The sequence below is a fragment of the Mesoplodon bidens genome (genome assembly GCF_964165515.1).
Source record: "Mesoplodon bidens genome assembly, chromosome: 14".
Taxonomy (NCBI): domain Eukaryota; kingdom Metazoa; phylum Chordata; class Mammalia; order Artiodactyla; family Ziphiidae; genus Mesoplodon; species Mesoplodon bidens.
In genome coordinates, this window is record NC_138170.1 from 86,889,701 (window position 1) to 86,905,360 (window position 15,660).

Sequence of the window (15,660 nt, forward strand, 5' to 3'; positions counted from 1 at the left end):
GAGAACAGTATGGAGGTTCCTTAAAAAACTAAAAATACGGCTTCCCTGGTGGCACAGTCGTTGAGAATACACCTGCCAATGCAGGGGACACGGGTTCGAGCCTTGGTCTAGGAAGATCCCACATGCCACGGAACAACAAAGCCCATGCGCCACAACTACTGAGCCTGTGCTCTAGAGCCCGTGAGCCACAACTACTGAGCCCGTGCACCACAACTACTGAGCCCATGCCCCACAACTACTGAAGCCTGCGCTTCTAGAGCCCGTGCTCCACAACAAGAGAAGCCACCACAATGAGGAGCCCGCACACCACAACAAAGACCCAACGCAGCCAAAAGTAAATAAATAAAATAAAAAATTTTTTTGAAAACAACTAAGAATTACCATATGACCCAGCAATCCCACTACTGGGCATATACCCAGAGAAAACCATAATTCAAAAAGACGCATGCACCCCAATGTTCATTGCAGCACTATTTGCAGCCAGGTCATGGAAGCAACATAAGTGCCCATCAACAGACGAATGAACAAAGAAGATGTGGTACATATTATAATGGAATATTACTCAGCCATAAGAAGGAACGAAATTGGGTCATTTGTAGAGACGTGGATGGACTTAGAGACTGTCATACATTGTGGAGTAAGTCAGAAAGAGAAAACAAATATTGTATATTAATGCATATACGTGGAATCTAGAGAAATGGTACAGATGAGTCGGTTTGCAAGGCAGAAATAGAGACACAGATGTAGAGAACAAACGTATGGACACCAAGGGAGGAAAACCATGGTGGGGGGGGTGATGAATTGGGAGATTGGGATTGACATATATACACTAATATGTATAAAATAGAGAACTTGGGCTTCCCTGGTGGTGCAGTGGTTGAGAGTCCGCCTGCCGATTCAGGGGACACGGGTTCGTGCCCCAGTCCGGGAAGATCCCACATGCCGCCGAGCAGCTGGGCCCGTGAGCCATGGCCGCTGAGCCTGTGTGTCCGGAGCCTGTGCTCCGCAACGGGAGAGGCCGCAACAGTGAGAGGCCCGCGTACCGCAGAAAATAAATAAGTAAGTAAATAAATAAACAAACAAACAGAATTTTCATGCCCTCTCTGGGCACACCACCCTCCCAGCACCTCCACGTGTTCAACAACCTGACAGCTCTCTGAACTCCATCATTCAAGTATTTGACGGAGGCTTCCTTATGTGGGCATGACTGATTATTACCTCAGTCTCCAGCCCCCTCCCCTCCCCAGAGGACAGAGGATGGAATTGAAAGTTCCAACCCTCTGACCACGGCTTGGTCTTTCTGGTGATTTGAAGCCATCAGGGAACCCACCAAGAGTCGTCTGCTTAGAACAAAAGACGTCCCTATCACGCAGGAAATTCCAAGTGTGGTGAGATAACAAGGTATAAAAATGTTTAACTTTCAGAGGTAATGTCAAAGACATAAAGGTCAAAAACAAAACTTTAAAACTTTTAGTGAAACATACAGGGGAATCTTTTTTATGGGCAGTGGTTCTCAAAGCATGGTCCCTGGGGCTTCCCTGGTGGCGCAGGGTTGAGAATCTTCCTGCCAATGCAGGGGACACGAGTTTGAGCCCTGGTCTGGGAAGATCCCACATGCCGCGGAGCAACTAACCCTGTGCACCACAACTACTGAGCCTGTGCTCTAGAGCCCGTGAGCCACAACTACTGAGCCGGAGTGCCGCAACTAATGAAGCCCGCACATCTAGAGCCCGTGCTCTGCAACAAGAGAAGCCACCGCAGTGAGAAGCCCGAGCACTGCAACAGAGTAGCCCCCACTTGCCGCAACTAGAGAAAGGCCACACGCAGCAAGGAAGACCCAACGCAGCCAAAAAAAAAAAAAAAAAGTGTGGTTCCTGGCCAGCAGTGGCAGCAGCAGCTGGGATTTATTGAGCAGGCACGTCACAAAAAGAACCCAGGTGAGGAAACGCTTTTGATGAAATGTCCATTGTCACTGGTGATCGGAGAAATGTACATGAAGACCACAGTGAGACACCGTTGACACCCACTTTCATAAATTAAAAGTCTGAAAAACTCAGTTATGGGGAGAGTAGGGTTCTGCAGGCTCTCTGAGAATTTCCTGCTGAAAGTAAAAATTGGTGCAACTACTTTGCAAAAGTGTGTCACAACTTCTTAAGTCCCTTCTGATTACATCGAGAATTGATACCTTTTAAAAGCTTGTTCCTGATTGACCACTTGAGGAAGAGGGCTCCCTACCACATTACGACTGATGTCAACAAAGCAAAACGACGTCCTGTGATGACTGGTAGACAAAACCCCATGACTGTTACAACGCACTTTCTTCCACATCTCTTATCTGCATACTCCTCTTTCCTGTTGCCCAGGTTATTTCTTTTTATCCCTTACAACAATGGTCAAGTACCCGTCTCATGTGTCTAGTAATTCATTCCCCTCTCTGGAGCAGAAGCTCCATGTCATCTCACTCGTGTCTACAACAGTGCCCTTCACGAACTCGAGTCACAAGAGCAATTTAAACTTTCCTAGCTGTCGCATTTAAAAAGTAAAACAAAAAATAAATAAATAAAAAGTAAAATGAAACAAAACATAATTTTAAATGTTTGTTTAACCCAAGATAGTCAAAATATTATCAGCTCAACATGCAATCAATGTGAATCAATATGAAAAATTAATGACTTTTACCTTCTTTTTATTTTTCACAGTCTTCAAAATCCACTGGAATTTGGATTAGTCCCCTTTCACATTCTCAGTAGCCACATGTGGCCAGGTCTAGAAGAGTGCCTGGTATATTGTTGGCACTCAGTAAATGCCTATGGAATTTTTCAGTGGACCCTGAGAAACAGCAGATGGTTCCGTTACCCCTCATGTACAGATTACAGTGGAAAATGACAATAGCCCTTTCTATATGAGTATGTTATATGCCAGGCAGTAAACTATCCACTCTGCAAAATTTATGATTTCACCTAATATCTCAATTTAAAGAAAACCCTTTGGCAGTGGGAATTTTCATTCCCATCATTCCCATCTTTCAGTTGATGGAATAAAGTCTCCAAGGGCTAAGGATTTGACTGAGGGCACATATCCCCTGGTAGGTATCTTCTGACTCTGGTCCAGAGCTCAGTACCTTATTGAGAGTGGGCCAGTTTTTGCCCAAGATAAGTAAAATCACACACTTCGAGCCACAGATTAAGACAGAAAACATTTTCAGATGAGTAATCAATCAGTCAATGAAATGCCAGAAGAAACAGTTTTGTAATTGTAGAAAGCCACATGGATGATTGTCTGAACATACTCAGATAATTCCAAACTACAACTTTGTAGGGACCGTGAGTATTCTGTGATAAGGGACCACAGGGACTTCCCTGGCGGTCCAGTGGTTAACACTCTGTGCTGCCCCTGCAGGGGGCACAGGTTCAATTCCTGGTCGGGGAACTAAGATCCTGCAGGCTGTGCAGTGGGGCCAAAAGAGAAAATAAAATTAATTAAATAAAGGACCACAGCCAGCTAATTTACATGAAAAAGCAAGTCTTAAGTAGGTCTGACCCCAAGGTCAGGGGGATAGGGTCAGGCAGCACTTTTCCATGGGCCCAGCCTCTCTCCTCCCCCAGGGAATACTGCGGTCGACAGCTGTGTCTATACCCTACACAACTGTCATTGTTTCATATCTGACTGAGGATCCCGGTTCTTTCAGAGCTTTGAAGGGAAGACGCTTGCTTTTGGCCACTACCCTGACTTCCTTCCTAATCAGAAATCAGTGCTTCCAGGTGCCATCTGTGTCCATAACTTAAGCTGTGTCACCAGGAGGACATGAGCTAGAGATGCTTCTAAAGAAAAGTAGGTCCAGAAAGAAAATTTCCAAGGCCTGGCCTGTGCTCATCCAGGGGCTACAGGAGCTCCAGAGGCCCTGGGCGGAGGGGGAATGAATGACCGTAAAAAGAGGGGCTGCGGTCATCCTGAGAGCAGTCACTGGGGCATCCCTAGCTTTCATCATATATCTACAGGAGAAGAGATGGGATGATCTATCATTAATTGATTTTTAAGGACAACTTTTTTGAAAGAAGCTACCTTGAAGTGCAATAAAGATAGGGATGAGGAATGGACTAGAGCCAGTTTAAATTTAAATTAGGAAAGTTGAAATCTTTAAAATGGATGTTCCTTGAGTTCACAGGCAAGAACACACTGACCACACCTTTGCTGTTCCTTCTTCCTGGAATATCCTACTTCCTTCTCTCTGCCTAACTCACCTGAATGAACTCTCCTTTTTTCCTTCAAAGACTTACTCAGGCACTATTGTGTTCCCTGGCCCTCCAGGCAAGGGTGCTCACTCTCCCCTGCCTGGCACACACTTTGCTGACGTCCTCTATTTGTTCACGGGTCTATCTCGGGATTCCTTGGTGCTCAGACTGCCCTAGTCAATTCTGCATCCCCCGGGGCTTGGGTAGCACACAGTGCGTGTTTGATAACGTTTGTTGAACTGAAGACTTCAAGAAAATTAAGTAAAGTTAATTTGAAAAGCAAGACTTGTCAATGGAGAGGACTTGGAAGTCGGTTTGCTTACAGAGCAAAATGGGAAATACTGGGCAGAATTCTAAGACATTGCCTTTCCAACTAAATTTTCCCCTTGGGTCGTAGTGCGTTAAGTATTGGACATCCTACTGGTTACACACCGGCCTGGGTGGGGTGGGGAAAAGGGCCACCCCCTTGAGCGGAGCACCGAGGCGGCGGGATGCAGCGCTCACACCCCCTTACCCCTCTCCCTCAGAGGCACCCACCCTTCTTTTCCCTTTGTGAAACCCAATGTCTTTCCGGCCACGACAACAGTGAGCCAGTAAGCCAGCCCATCCACGTGCTTGGCTAGTCCTGAGTGCACCCCGCACCGCGGGAGCGCCCCAGAACCACGGGAGGCCGACGTCGGGGCCCGTGGCCGGGCGCCCGATGCCCACCGCGCAAAGCCTGCAGCGCCCACCAAGCGTGGGGAACCGCCCGAGCTGCTGCAGGTGGCGGGGACTGGGCGAGACCAGGGCCGCTTTCCCACTCAGCCCGACCAGTCCCGCCCCCACCGCCCAGACCCCGCCCCCACCGCCCAGACCCCGCCCCACCCTGGGCCCCGCCCAGGCGCCCATATCCCCGCCTCTGCCCCTCCTTAGGCCCCGCCCCCGGGACCTCCGCCCAGGCCCCACAGTCTCACTGACGTCCAGGAAATTGACGAGTCAGAAAAGCGCGAGTCTGGGCTCCGCCCCAGGTCCCGCCCCCAGTTGCGTCATTTCCCTGCGCCGCCGCCGGAAGTCTGGCATGTGTGATGAGGGCTTGTGGCCGGGAGAATGGTTGCTCCCCGGTGACCGGCAGTGAGCGATGACCAGGCTTCTGGGTGTGGCGCACAGAGTGGCTTTGGCTGCCGTGCGTTGCTGTGGCCGCAGCTGCCGCGGGCTCGCCATGTTTTATGCCGTGAGGAGGGGCCGCAAGGCCGGGGTCTTCCTGACCTGGTGAGGGAGCCGCGCCTTCCCGGGAGCGGGTTTAGGGCGGCGGTGGGCGGCTCCGCGGCGGGGAGGCGGCTGCCACCCCCGGAGCTCACGGCCCTCGGCCTAGAGTCGGCGCGCGGGGGCCGCGACATGGGAGGCCTCGACTCCAATTCGTTTTTGCTGGGAGTGTCAGAAACGCCACTGACAGTCTGGGCTGGCCAGAGGCCTCTACTTAATCCTTTTTCTCATCTGTTACAATGAAAGAGTTTCCACAGGGTTACACGTGGTGGAACTCAATGCCTAATCTAATCTTACGGGTGTTTTTAAAAAGGGAAATTTTTAAAAATTAATTTATTTTGGCTGCTTTGGACCTTCGTTGCTGCACGCAGGCTTCTCATTGCGGTGGCTTCTCTTGTTGCGGAGCACGGGCTCTAGGTGCACGGGCTTCAGTAGTTGTGGCTCACGGGCTCAGTAGTTGTGGCTCGAGGGCTCAGTTGTTGTGGTGCACATGCTTAGTTGCCCCACGACATGTGGGATCTTCCCGGACCAGGGCTTGAACTTGTGCCCCCTGCATTGGCAGGCGGATTCTTAACCATTGCACCACCAGGGAAGTCCTAAAAAGAGAAATTCTTGTAAACTAATGTTTGTATCCCTATAACAGTCCTTTGAGGTAGGTGGGGTTATTCTCATTTTTGGGTGTAGTTACCGTGGTCAAGAAATTCTTGGGGCCAGTAAGTGACAGATGTAGGACTTGAACCCAGGTGTTATGACTCCATAACCAGGACTCTTCCCACTGTATGATATCAAGGTTTATTATCAGTCTTTGTGTGTGTACGTGAGTGCATAGTGTTCCCCTGTGCAGCTAGGCTACTGAGGAAGAAGCATCTCAGAAGCTGGCCTTTCTGTTGTAATGAAATGATTGAAGACCCCCAAACTCTAGTATGCTTTGAGGAAAGCCTTATGGTGCAGGTGTATTGTCTGGCTGGCACCTAGCATGACACAGGGTGAAGGGTTGGACGTGCAAGATAAGACTACAAACTGTAAGGCGTGACCCTTTGCCCCCAGGGGGCTGACAGCCCCAGCCCTTGTCACACTGTTCCCAGCCTAAGACAAGGATCCGTGAAAAAATAGGGTGACAGAGGGAGGGAGGAGCTTAACACTGCACTTTGTTTCAGGGATGAGTGCAGAGCCCAGGTGGACCGGTTTCCTGCAGCCAGATTTAAGAAGTTTGCCACAGAAGAGGAAGCCTGGGCCTTTGTCAGAAGCTCCGCAAACTCTGATGGTTCAGAAGGTAGTCACGACTCACGTCATTGTAACCTTTTAACCTATTCAAAACCTTTCATATCCCAAGTGTCACTTGATCTATATAGCTACTCTCTAAGCAGATAGAGAAGAATATGATTGTTTCCATTTTTCCATTTTACAGCTTAGGAAATAGGCTGAAAGCAATTTAGCGTAGTGACTCCTGTTGGTAACAGTATTGGAGACAAGCCTGGATGCGGACCTCCTGTTCCATTCAGTGTCCTCACTATACTCAATTCCACCTTTTAAAAATACTTATTCTTGTTATTGGATTGAATGGGCTCTAGTTGTAAAATGATGAGTGTAGTTCTCTTCACAGCATGCCCCTGTATGGTGTTTCATTTTTACCTAGGATAGAGTCACACAATCGGAATTTCCTCCAGTTTCACGTTACCGGAAGTAGACTTCATTGAAGTTTAGGGCCCAATATAAGAGACATCAGGTAGGCGAGACTAAGGGTGGCTGCCTTAGAGCCCAAAGGTTTAAAATGTAGCCTACCTTGAAGAAGTGTTTTTCATTAACTTTACTCACGGACATTTTTTACTACAGTGGATGAAAACTGAGAGGAGGAGATATATATATATATATATATATTTTTTTTTTTTTTTTTTTGCGGTACGCGGGCCTCTCACTGTTGTGGCCTCTCCCGTTTCAGAGCACAGGCTCCGGACGCGCAGGCTCAGCGGCCATGGCCCACAGGCCCAGCCGCTCCGCGGCATGTGGGATCTTCCCGGCCCGGGGCACGAACCCGTGTCCCCTGCATCGGCAGGCGGACTCTCAACCCCTGCGCCACCAGGGAAGCCCAAATCAGCTTTTGAACAGTCTCTCGAGCCCACTGAGATGCTTAAGCATTGAACAGGTGCTCCTCTGTGGTGTCATGACACTATTCCGGGAGAGGCAGATCACGCTGGGAATCGGCCCTGCAAGGCAGCTTTCCGGGGCAGAGGAGACACTGCTTGCGTGGCTGCTTCACCCTCTGTTTCCCAGCAGCTTTTAAAGGGGGTGTGATGTGACGGCTCCGTTTTCTACGCAGGCGAGAAATGGGCTCGGGAGAGAAAGCTAGTGTGCAAGTCCGACTCTTGCCGTGGTTGGGTTCTTAATACTCCTTTTCACGGGTTTTTCGTTTTAACCGATTAGTAATTTACTCGTATCTCAGTTCTTCCAGTATCAGTATGTTTCTGTTTATTAAGTTCTCCAAGTCTTAAGGCAAGGTAGTTTTTATATCTGTGAGTTTGCTTTTGTTAAAACTTTACAGAGGGCTTCCCCGGTGGCGCAGTGGTTGAGAGTCCGCCTGCCGATGCAGGGCGCACGGGTTCGTGCCCCGGTCTGGGAAGATCCCACATGCCGTGGGGTGGCTGGGCCCGTGAGCCATGGACGCTGAGCCTGCGCGTCCGGAGCCTGTGCTCCGCAACGGGAGAGGCCACAACAGTGAGAGGCCCGCGTACTGCAAAAAAAAAAAAAAAAAAAAAAACTTTACAGAGACCTCCAGTTAGTGACTTACATAATGTATATAAATGGGACTTAGCATCATGAATGTTAGAGAGCCGTACCAGAGCAAACCTGTTAGCCTCTTTCCCAGTTTTTCTCTTAATATTACATTTATCCTTATTTGGGGATTCCTGAGCTATTTGCTAGTTATTGTGGTTTATATAAGTTGATTTTAGGTTAATTTAGTTAAAGAAAAACCACAATTTTGTGACGGAAAAATTATCTGACAACCATAGTATCCTTTTCCTTCAAAGTCATATCTGTTCTTCAACAACTTTCATTTCAATTTAACTTTCTCTGTTATAGTAAGTAAAACCGATTATTTATATCCATATGAAAATTCTGCAAAATTGCACTTCAGCCTGTACCTCTGGGGGTCTGCAGGAGTATTTTCAAGGTCAGTATGAGGTAGCACCAGGACAGCAGAGCGGACATGTCATCCTTGCTCTGGACGTGGTGGCGATCCCCTCGAGCTCTGCCTGGCTGACCTTAGCACTCTTTGGAGAGGTGTGGGCTGAGAAGCTATGCCAGGCGAGAAGTTCCAGCTTATGCCTGTCTAGTCGGTGCTCAGTAAATGCTGGAGCATCATCTCTCCACCCCTGGTTTAGGGGTTTAGAGCAAAAAGTGCACTCTGCAGTGTTGAGTTAAGGTTGTTATTTTGGAGATACAATGAGTTGCTCCTTCTGTGTTTCTAGTTCCACTCCATAAAAGGGTAGTGTAGGAAAAGCTGTTTCAGATCACCTAGTGCTGGGCCTCATTTTATAGCAGCTGAGGGGTGTTAAGTCCGTTGACTGAGTTCACAACTGATAAAAGGTGAAGCTCAAATTGAAGCTAGTTTTTTGAATCCTGGTCTAATTCATCTGCTGCGTCAGCTGCCATAATTATATGAAAGAGTGAGTGAGACACAACCTGAGTGGGTGTGAGAATGCCTTGAGGATTACCCTCAGGTCCACCCCGGCTGGGCCACTGGAGGGAAGCTCTCCAACAGTGCTGTCCCTGCAGGGACCCAATCCCGTTACCTTTTGGTTTCTATATCCCTTTTTTTTTTTTTTTGGGCGGTACACGGGCCTCTCACTGTTGTGGCCTCTCCCGCTGCGGAGCACAGGCTCCGGATGCGCAGGCTCAGCGGCCATGGCTCACGGGCCTAGCCGCTCTACGGCATGTGGGATCTTCCCGGACTGGGGCACGAACCCGTGTTCACTGCATCAGCAGGCGGACTCTCAACCACTGCGCCACCAGGGAAGCCCCTATATCCCTTTTTTAATATGTCCCATTATCTGTTCTCACCTTAGATATGAAATTTGGACCCTTGTTTTCTCTGAGGAAAGAGCCCCTCAGATTTTCAAACTGTCTGTGAGCGCTAAAGGGTTCAGCACCCTTGGTATCTGTTCTGTCTCCATCGAAACCAGATTTCTTTTTTAACAGCAGCTTTGCTCTAGTCTTCGTATTGCCCTCCCTGAACTTATTATGGAAAATTTAATTTCCCAGGACGTCAGTGTGTGAGGTGGTGTGGCCTGTTTTAAGTCTTTCCTTCTCTAGAGCCACATACGGTGGGTATTTAAGCCTGACTTAGTGAAGTTCTGGATTCTCAGTCATTTCATGGTGTGTCCATTGTTCCTGGCTTTTGAGTAGACTCTGCCTTTCAGGGCAGAAAAATAAACATGTACAGGAATCACAAGTGAAGGCAAACAAGCGACTTCATGAGCCCTTGGATGAAGGTGAAGGTGAAACCACAGAGCCGTGTGCAAAGCACATGAAACAGAATGCAGAACCGCTGCCTTCAGTGAGCAAAGACACGTTTTCTTATATGGGTATGTCTTTCTTGGATTTTAAAATTTTTAATACAGTAATCATATAAATATATTCATGTGTAAAAACTTTTCCCACTTTCTTAATGAGGGAAATTTGAACTGATGTATAACATTCTTTTTTTTCCCCCTTTCTTTTTACATGTTTATTTATTTGGTTGTGTCGGTTCTTCGTTGCGGCATGTGGGATCTTTCGTTGCGGCACGTGGGCTTCTCTCTAGTTGTGGCATGCAGGTTTTCCCTTCTCTAGTTGTGGTGTGCAGGCTCCAGAGTGCGTGGGCTCTCTAGTTGAAGCGCGCGAGCTCAGTTGTGGCGTGGGCTCAGTTGCCCCAAGGCATGTGGGATCCCAGTTCCGCGACCAGGGATCAAACCCACGTCCCCTGCATTGGAAGGCGGATTACTTACCACTGGTCCACCAAGGGAGTCCTGAGGTCACTATTTTATAATTGATCTAATGGTGTAGAATTATTAGAATTTTGGACATACATAGGAAAATCGTTATATAGGCTATGCATGAAAAACTCTTTGATCTTTGTAAACACCAGTGTTCCCTGTGCACACAGTAATTCTGGTCACTAAGAAAATGCAAAAACTTCAGCTCTTCAAATAAGAAAGGCCCTGGACAGAGCTCCTTTATATAATTGGTTGGCACCAGCATCTTAACGTTTTACATGTAATCTTTGCAAAGCAGAAGTGATCCTACCTTACCCTGAGAAACAAGATAGTTGTGAATTTCTGCTCTGCCTTTAGCTCCAGGAATACAGTGTTTATATTAAGTAACAATGGTACGTGAGTCTCCTTTTTGTCTTCTACATGTATGAATAGAAGATAAGAATAAATAGCATTTTTTATATAAGTCAGTGTATTTGTAGGTTCTAAGTTTTTCAAGGGAAACCAGTAGAAAATGTTTGGTCAAACTGTATGAAAACTGTATAAATCAATTTTTGCAGTTATGTGAAAAGCAAAACCAAACGTTCTTGATCTGATTATTTACTGATAGTAATTGAAGCAGATGTTGGTGGGGCGACTGGGAGATGAGCCGTTTCCAGTGTACTAAGAGTTGCCTGAAGCACCGGGGCACCTGACACAGTGCCTGACAGGCAGTGGCAGCCACACGGCGTCAGGGACCAGGAAGGGGTCGTGTTGGGCGTCACGTTGAGTTGCATGGAGGAGCCCTGCCCGGCGCCCGCGTTCTCTGACCCCCAGCCCCACTCCGGCTGGGAATGTGGTCCGCTGACATCTCACCTCCTCCCCGCTTTGCCTCTGCCTGTTCAGTCTGCCCTCCGTTTAACACGTACCTCACGGCGCACGGCCTCCGTTTGCTCCACAGCCCAGCTCGCTGACGCCCGGCACCCGAGCTCTCCTTCGCCCTGCCGAGCGCTCTGCTCGTCAGCGGCCCAAGGATGGCCTCGTGTCATTCCTTCTCTGCCTTGCTCTTTACCGCGTTGGTGTGTTGATCAAACTCTGTCTTGATGGAAAGAAGCAGAGGCGGGACCACAGTTCACTAGTTGCAAAAGGACCAAGAAACAAAATTAGGCCACCATTTGTCGGAGGACTTGACCTTCTGGCAGGCAGGTCATCATCAAGGCACTGTTGTCTGCAAGGGCAGCTCCTGGGGGTGAACGTGGCCTCCCCGCACTGCCCCCCACACACATGTGAAGAGAGGGGCAGTGGCTTTGTTCATTGGCCTCTGTAACAGGGAATGTAAACAGCAGCGGTGTCTGGGTTTACAGAGCGATTGCCTCCACCTTTAATTGCCCCCGGCAAGCAGAACCAAAATAGGAGTGGATTTCAAGCAAAAAGCGTCAAGTGCCCCCATGTAAGGCATTGGTAATGTTTTCCTGCACGGAAAGCTTCCAAAGCATAAATACTCTCTCAGTTTAAAGTGCTAATTCAATCATAGTAAGTTTTTAGGTGAATTTCAGCTTTTAGTGACGGTGATCCATGGCGCTCACTAAGTTTCCCACTTACAGGGCACTCTGTCGTCGTCTACACGGACGGCTGCTGCTCCAGTAATGGGCGGAGGAGGGCTCGAGCAGGAATCGGTGTTTACTGGGGGCCAGGCCATCCTTTGTAAGTAAACCAGAAAAGCTGGCTTTTATTAAGCTTCACAGTTAACTGAATCATATTCCAAAACTTGAGAAAGACTGAGGCAGGATCCGCTTACTGTTTGATTATTTGGTAGCATTGGCAAGGGTAGTGGAAGAGTCCCACATCCCTGGGAGATGGCTTTGGCAAGGATGCACGCGGGGCAGGTCACCATCCTGGGAGCCCTGCGTGCCCCTACGAGTCTTGAAGATGAGTGAGCTTAGAGGTGACCCGTGTTTTTCAAAAGGCACAAAGTCAAGGTGATACGACGTGAGATCATTCAAATACACCTGCCCCCAAATATGCAAGAACTTGAGTAGTAACTGACAGCCCCAGAATTCAGTGTGAAAGAGGGGTTGGACCCCTGTGAAGTAGCCACTCACCAGTGTCCAGGTGCCTGAGCAGCCCTGGGCGTGAGCAAGGTCAGCTGCGCACCAGTGATGCTGCTCTCGAGCCTCCTGGCCTGTAAGTCCTTCTGCCTTCACTTCGATGTTTCACTTAGCCTGGAACCCTCTAAGGGGTGGCAAGCTCGGGTGGCATGAGTGTCCGCGGGTTTAGTGCCTGCCCAAGACCACATGCTAGTGTATTTCAGGTCCAGAAATTAAACCTGGCTTTTGCCTTCTGGTCCAGAGTTCTCCTATAAGACCACACCATGGCACTTTTCAATAAACTGTTAGTATCGTTGGTTTGATTTTTGTACAATTTCATATTTCAAATAAAAAAGTATACAAGCCTGTTATCAATTAAGAGACTTAAGGAATCACTTCAGAATTAGCTTATAATTTTATTTTCTTTTGTACTGTTTTGAAACCAGAAATGTAGGAATTAGACTTCCTGGGCGACAAACAAACCAAAGAGCAGAGATTCATGTAAGTTATCACAGGTATTTTTCCACTAAAAATGTAAGTTTATCAATTCTTTACCATTGACTAGAACGGTATCAATGTACTTTCTACTCTCTGTGTGTATAAGATACTCAGAGTCCAGAAGAAACTTAGTTTGGGGCTAGTAACAGTTCTGAAGAACAGGAGTTTTCTAGAAAAATTATAAAACTTGTTTCAAATAGATGTCTAAACAGGAGAATTGTAGGTGTAGCGTTATTTCACATAGACAGTATTATCACGGTTAGCACAGGAAAAGGAATTTAGATTTTAAATTTTTTGGTAATTTTGAACATCAGTGTTGAAAGTTGAACAATTTCTGCAGCATGACAACTGATTTGTATCTTCAAGGCAGCCTGCAAAGCCATCGAACAGGCGAAGGCTCAGAACATCAATAAATTGGTTCTCTACACAGACAGCATGTTTACTATCAATGGTAAGCATTTACATTTGACTTCTTCTAGGGTTTTTCGAGTACATATGAAGGGAAATAGCTATTTCCTTCCCCTGGAAGAGGTGCGGCATCAGGGCAGGACCCAGACGGTGAAGGGGCTGGCGTTGGGTGTGTCTGGTGCCAGGGAAGCCCGTGCTGCTCCAGTATGTGCCGCGGAGGCATGCTTTGCCAGGCGCTGAGGGCGTGGCCGCGAGGTAGATGTGTGCTCCCTCTGGGGCTACCGTGTGTAGGGCCCGTGGGGTGGGGGCCTGGGGGGCGCTGATGAGGCTGGAGGGGGTGGTGCCTCAGCCCGACGGCCTCAGGGCAGACACGGGTGAGAGTAAAGGGACGGGGCGAGCCAGAGCACGGCCCCAGTAAGGAAAGGAGAATTCCAGAAAGCCACTCAGGTACACAAGGAGCAATGGTCAGAGGGGAGTCTAGGGAGGAAAAAATACCAGAACGTTCGAGAATAATGATCTGTGAGTGTTCCTTCTAGGCATCACGAATTGGGTGCAAGGCTGGAAGAAGAGTGGATGGAGGAGAAGCACAGGGAAGGAGGTGATCAACAAAGAGGACTTCATGGCGCTGGACAGGCTCGTCCAGGGTATGGACATTCAGTGGGTGAGTGTTGTCTTAGGTGGTCACGGCTTGTGGCCGTTATGACCAAATGAAATAAACTAGCTAGACAGTTCAATGGTTTCTGTGAGTAATTTGATGACTTCAGTTAAAACAGCAGTGTCCATGGAATTGCTGTCGTAGCGTGTGTTAGAGCACAGTGGAGTCTTTTGACCATCATCTGAGTAATGCTGCTCTAACAGGCGGGTCCTGCGTGCAGAGTGCTGGGTCCCGGCGCTGAGGCTGAGGGCCTCCGGGCTCTCCACATCGTCCTCACCCAGCCATACCTCGCACTGTTAGAGTGACCTGTGATCGTCAGCCTCCTGGTTTCTTTGGAAGCAGCCATAATGTCAGTTCAGGCTAATTTATGATGTATCCTCTTAAAAATAGTGTTGTGTGATTAGACCTTAGTAACATGATTTTTTTCCCCAAAATGGAAGTATTTTTCTTACACTAGGTCACTTTTATTAAAATTACCTTTTCGAAAAATACAGAGTGAGTTAAACGGCAACCATTTTCTTAACACTACCGTGCTCTCCCAGCCCAGGACCCCTGATGACCGTTTGACAACCTGACATTTAAACATGCCTTTCCGGGAATTCCCTGGTTGTTCAGTGGTTAGGACTCTGCCCTTTCACTGCCAAGGGCATGAGTTCGATCCCTGGTCTGGGGACTAATATCCCACAGGCCGTGCTGTGTAGCAAAAAAAAGCAAGCAAACAAAAAACCAAAACTTGCCTTTCAGCAACATAAGTGCAAACAGTGGTTAAATCACATGAGCGCATCCCCAGCACTGAGGAAGAATCAGGTGTGTGTGTATGTATACATATCCATCCGCACATCTGCTCTGTCGAGAAAGCTTGCCAGGTCCCACTGTTAAGTGGGAAAAAGGCAATACAACAGTAAAATCCAACTTGTGGAGAAACAAAACGGGATTTCTGTCAGTGTATCCAGCACACAAGTGCATTGTGCTGTCAGAATTGTGTGAGAAGGAGCTGTGAAGGGAGCCTTCACACTTGTCTCCTCTGAACGGTTGACGTGCTTTACAGGGAGGATGTAGTCGTGTGTTGCTTGTGTAAAAAATTAGTAAAAATAAAAGGAAATGTTTTATTTAACAGATGCATGTTCCTGGCCATTCGGGATTTATAGGCAACGAAGAAGCTGACAGATTAGCAAGACAAGGCGCGAAGCAACCTGAAGACTGACCAGGTCCTTTAATTCTTGGAACAACTTGAGCCAGTGGCTGTTTGTCACCTTTACTGACTGGTGTGAAAAATAAAACTGTAGGCTGGACCACTGCAGTCGATGGGCAGACACAGCTTTCAGACTAAATCGGAAAAGCAGGGTAGTGGTCCATGGCATGTGCCTTAAAGGTGGTTAGATGTGTCATAAACTGAACATCCTTTGAGATTTGAGCATTATTTGAGGTTCTGTTAGAAGTATGCTTTATTGGACTTGATACTGTTCTCATTAGTTTTATTGCAGTCTAGACAAAAGTGTTAAGGCTTTGATTTAATAAGGATGAGTAAAACATCGGTTTAAAAATGCAGGCAAGAAGCCTAGAAGTATTCTAAGAGTTCATTTACCCTA

General features: G+C 47.8%; 1 protein-coding gene across 2 annotated transcripts; it reads left to right on the top strand.

The window, feature by feature from the left end:
- Window positions 1-5,277: 5,277 nt before the first annotated feature.
- On the top strand, window positions 5,278-15,363 carry RNASEH1 (ribonuclease H1). Of its 2 annotated transcripts, none has more exons than XR_014017522.1 (8): window positions 5,278-5,480; window positions 6,632-6,747; window positions 9,893-10,057; window positions 12,028-12,127; window positions 12,957-13,011; window positions 13,379-13,459; window positions 13,953-14,077; window positions 15,189-15,363. XR_014017522.1 is itself a non-coding variant. In XM_081255095.1 (8 exons), exons 1-8 carry the CDS (start codon window positions 5,350-5,352, stop codon window positions 15,273-15,275), a joined length of 864 nt encoding a protein of 287 aa, XP_081111221.1. In that variant the 5' UTR covers window positions 5,278-5,349; the 3' UTR covers window positions 15,276-15,363. The 2 variants fall into 2 exon arrangements, 1 of the variants encoding a protein (XP_081111221.1); XM_081255095.1 differs by having other exon boundaries at window positions 13,375-13,459.
- Window positions 15,364-15,660: the final 297 nt, after the last annotated feature.

What these genes read in the sequence shown, in the direction of transcription:
- RNASEH1 (XM_081255095.1), top strand. Translation starts at nt 5,350, where the DNA reads ATGACCAGGCTTCTGGGTGTGGCGCACAGAGTGGCTTTGGCTGCCGTG. An exon ending in AGACACGTTTTCTTATATGG is followed by an intron (nt 10,058 to 12,027) that starts GTATGTCTTTCT and finishes TCCCACTTACAG; the next exon opens with GGCACTCTGTCGTCGTCTAC. An exon ending in TGGGGGCCAGGCCATCCTTT is followed by an intron (nt 12,128 to 12,956) that starts GTAAGTAAACCA and finishes TTTTGAAACCAG; the next exon opens with AAATGTAGGAATTAGACTTC.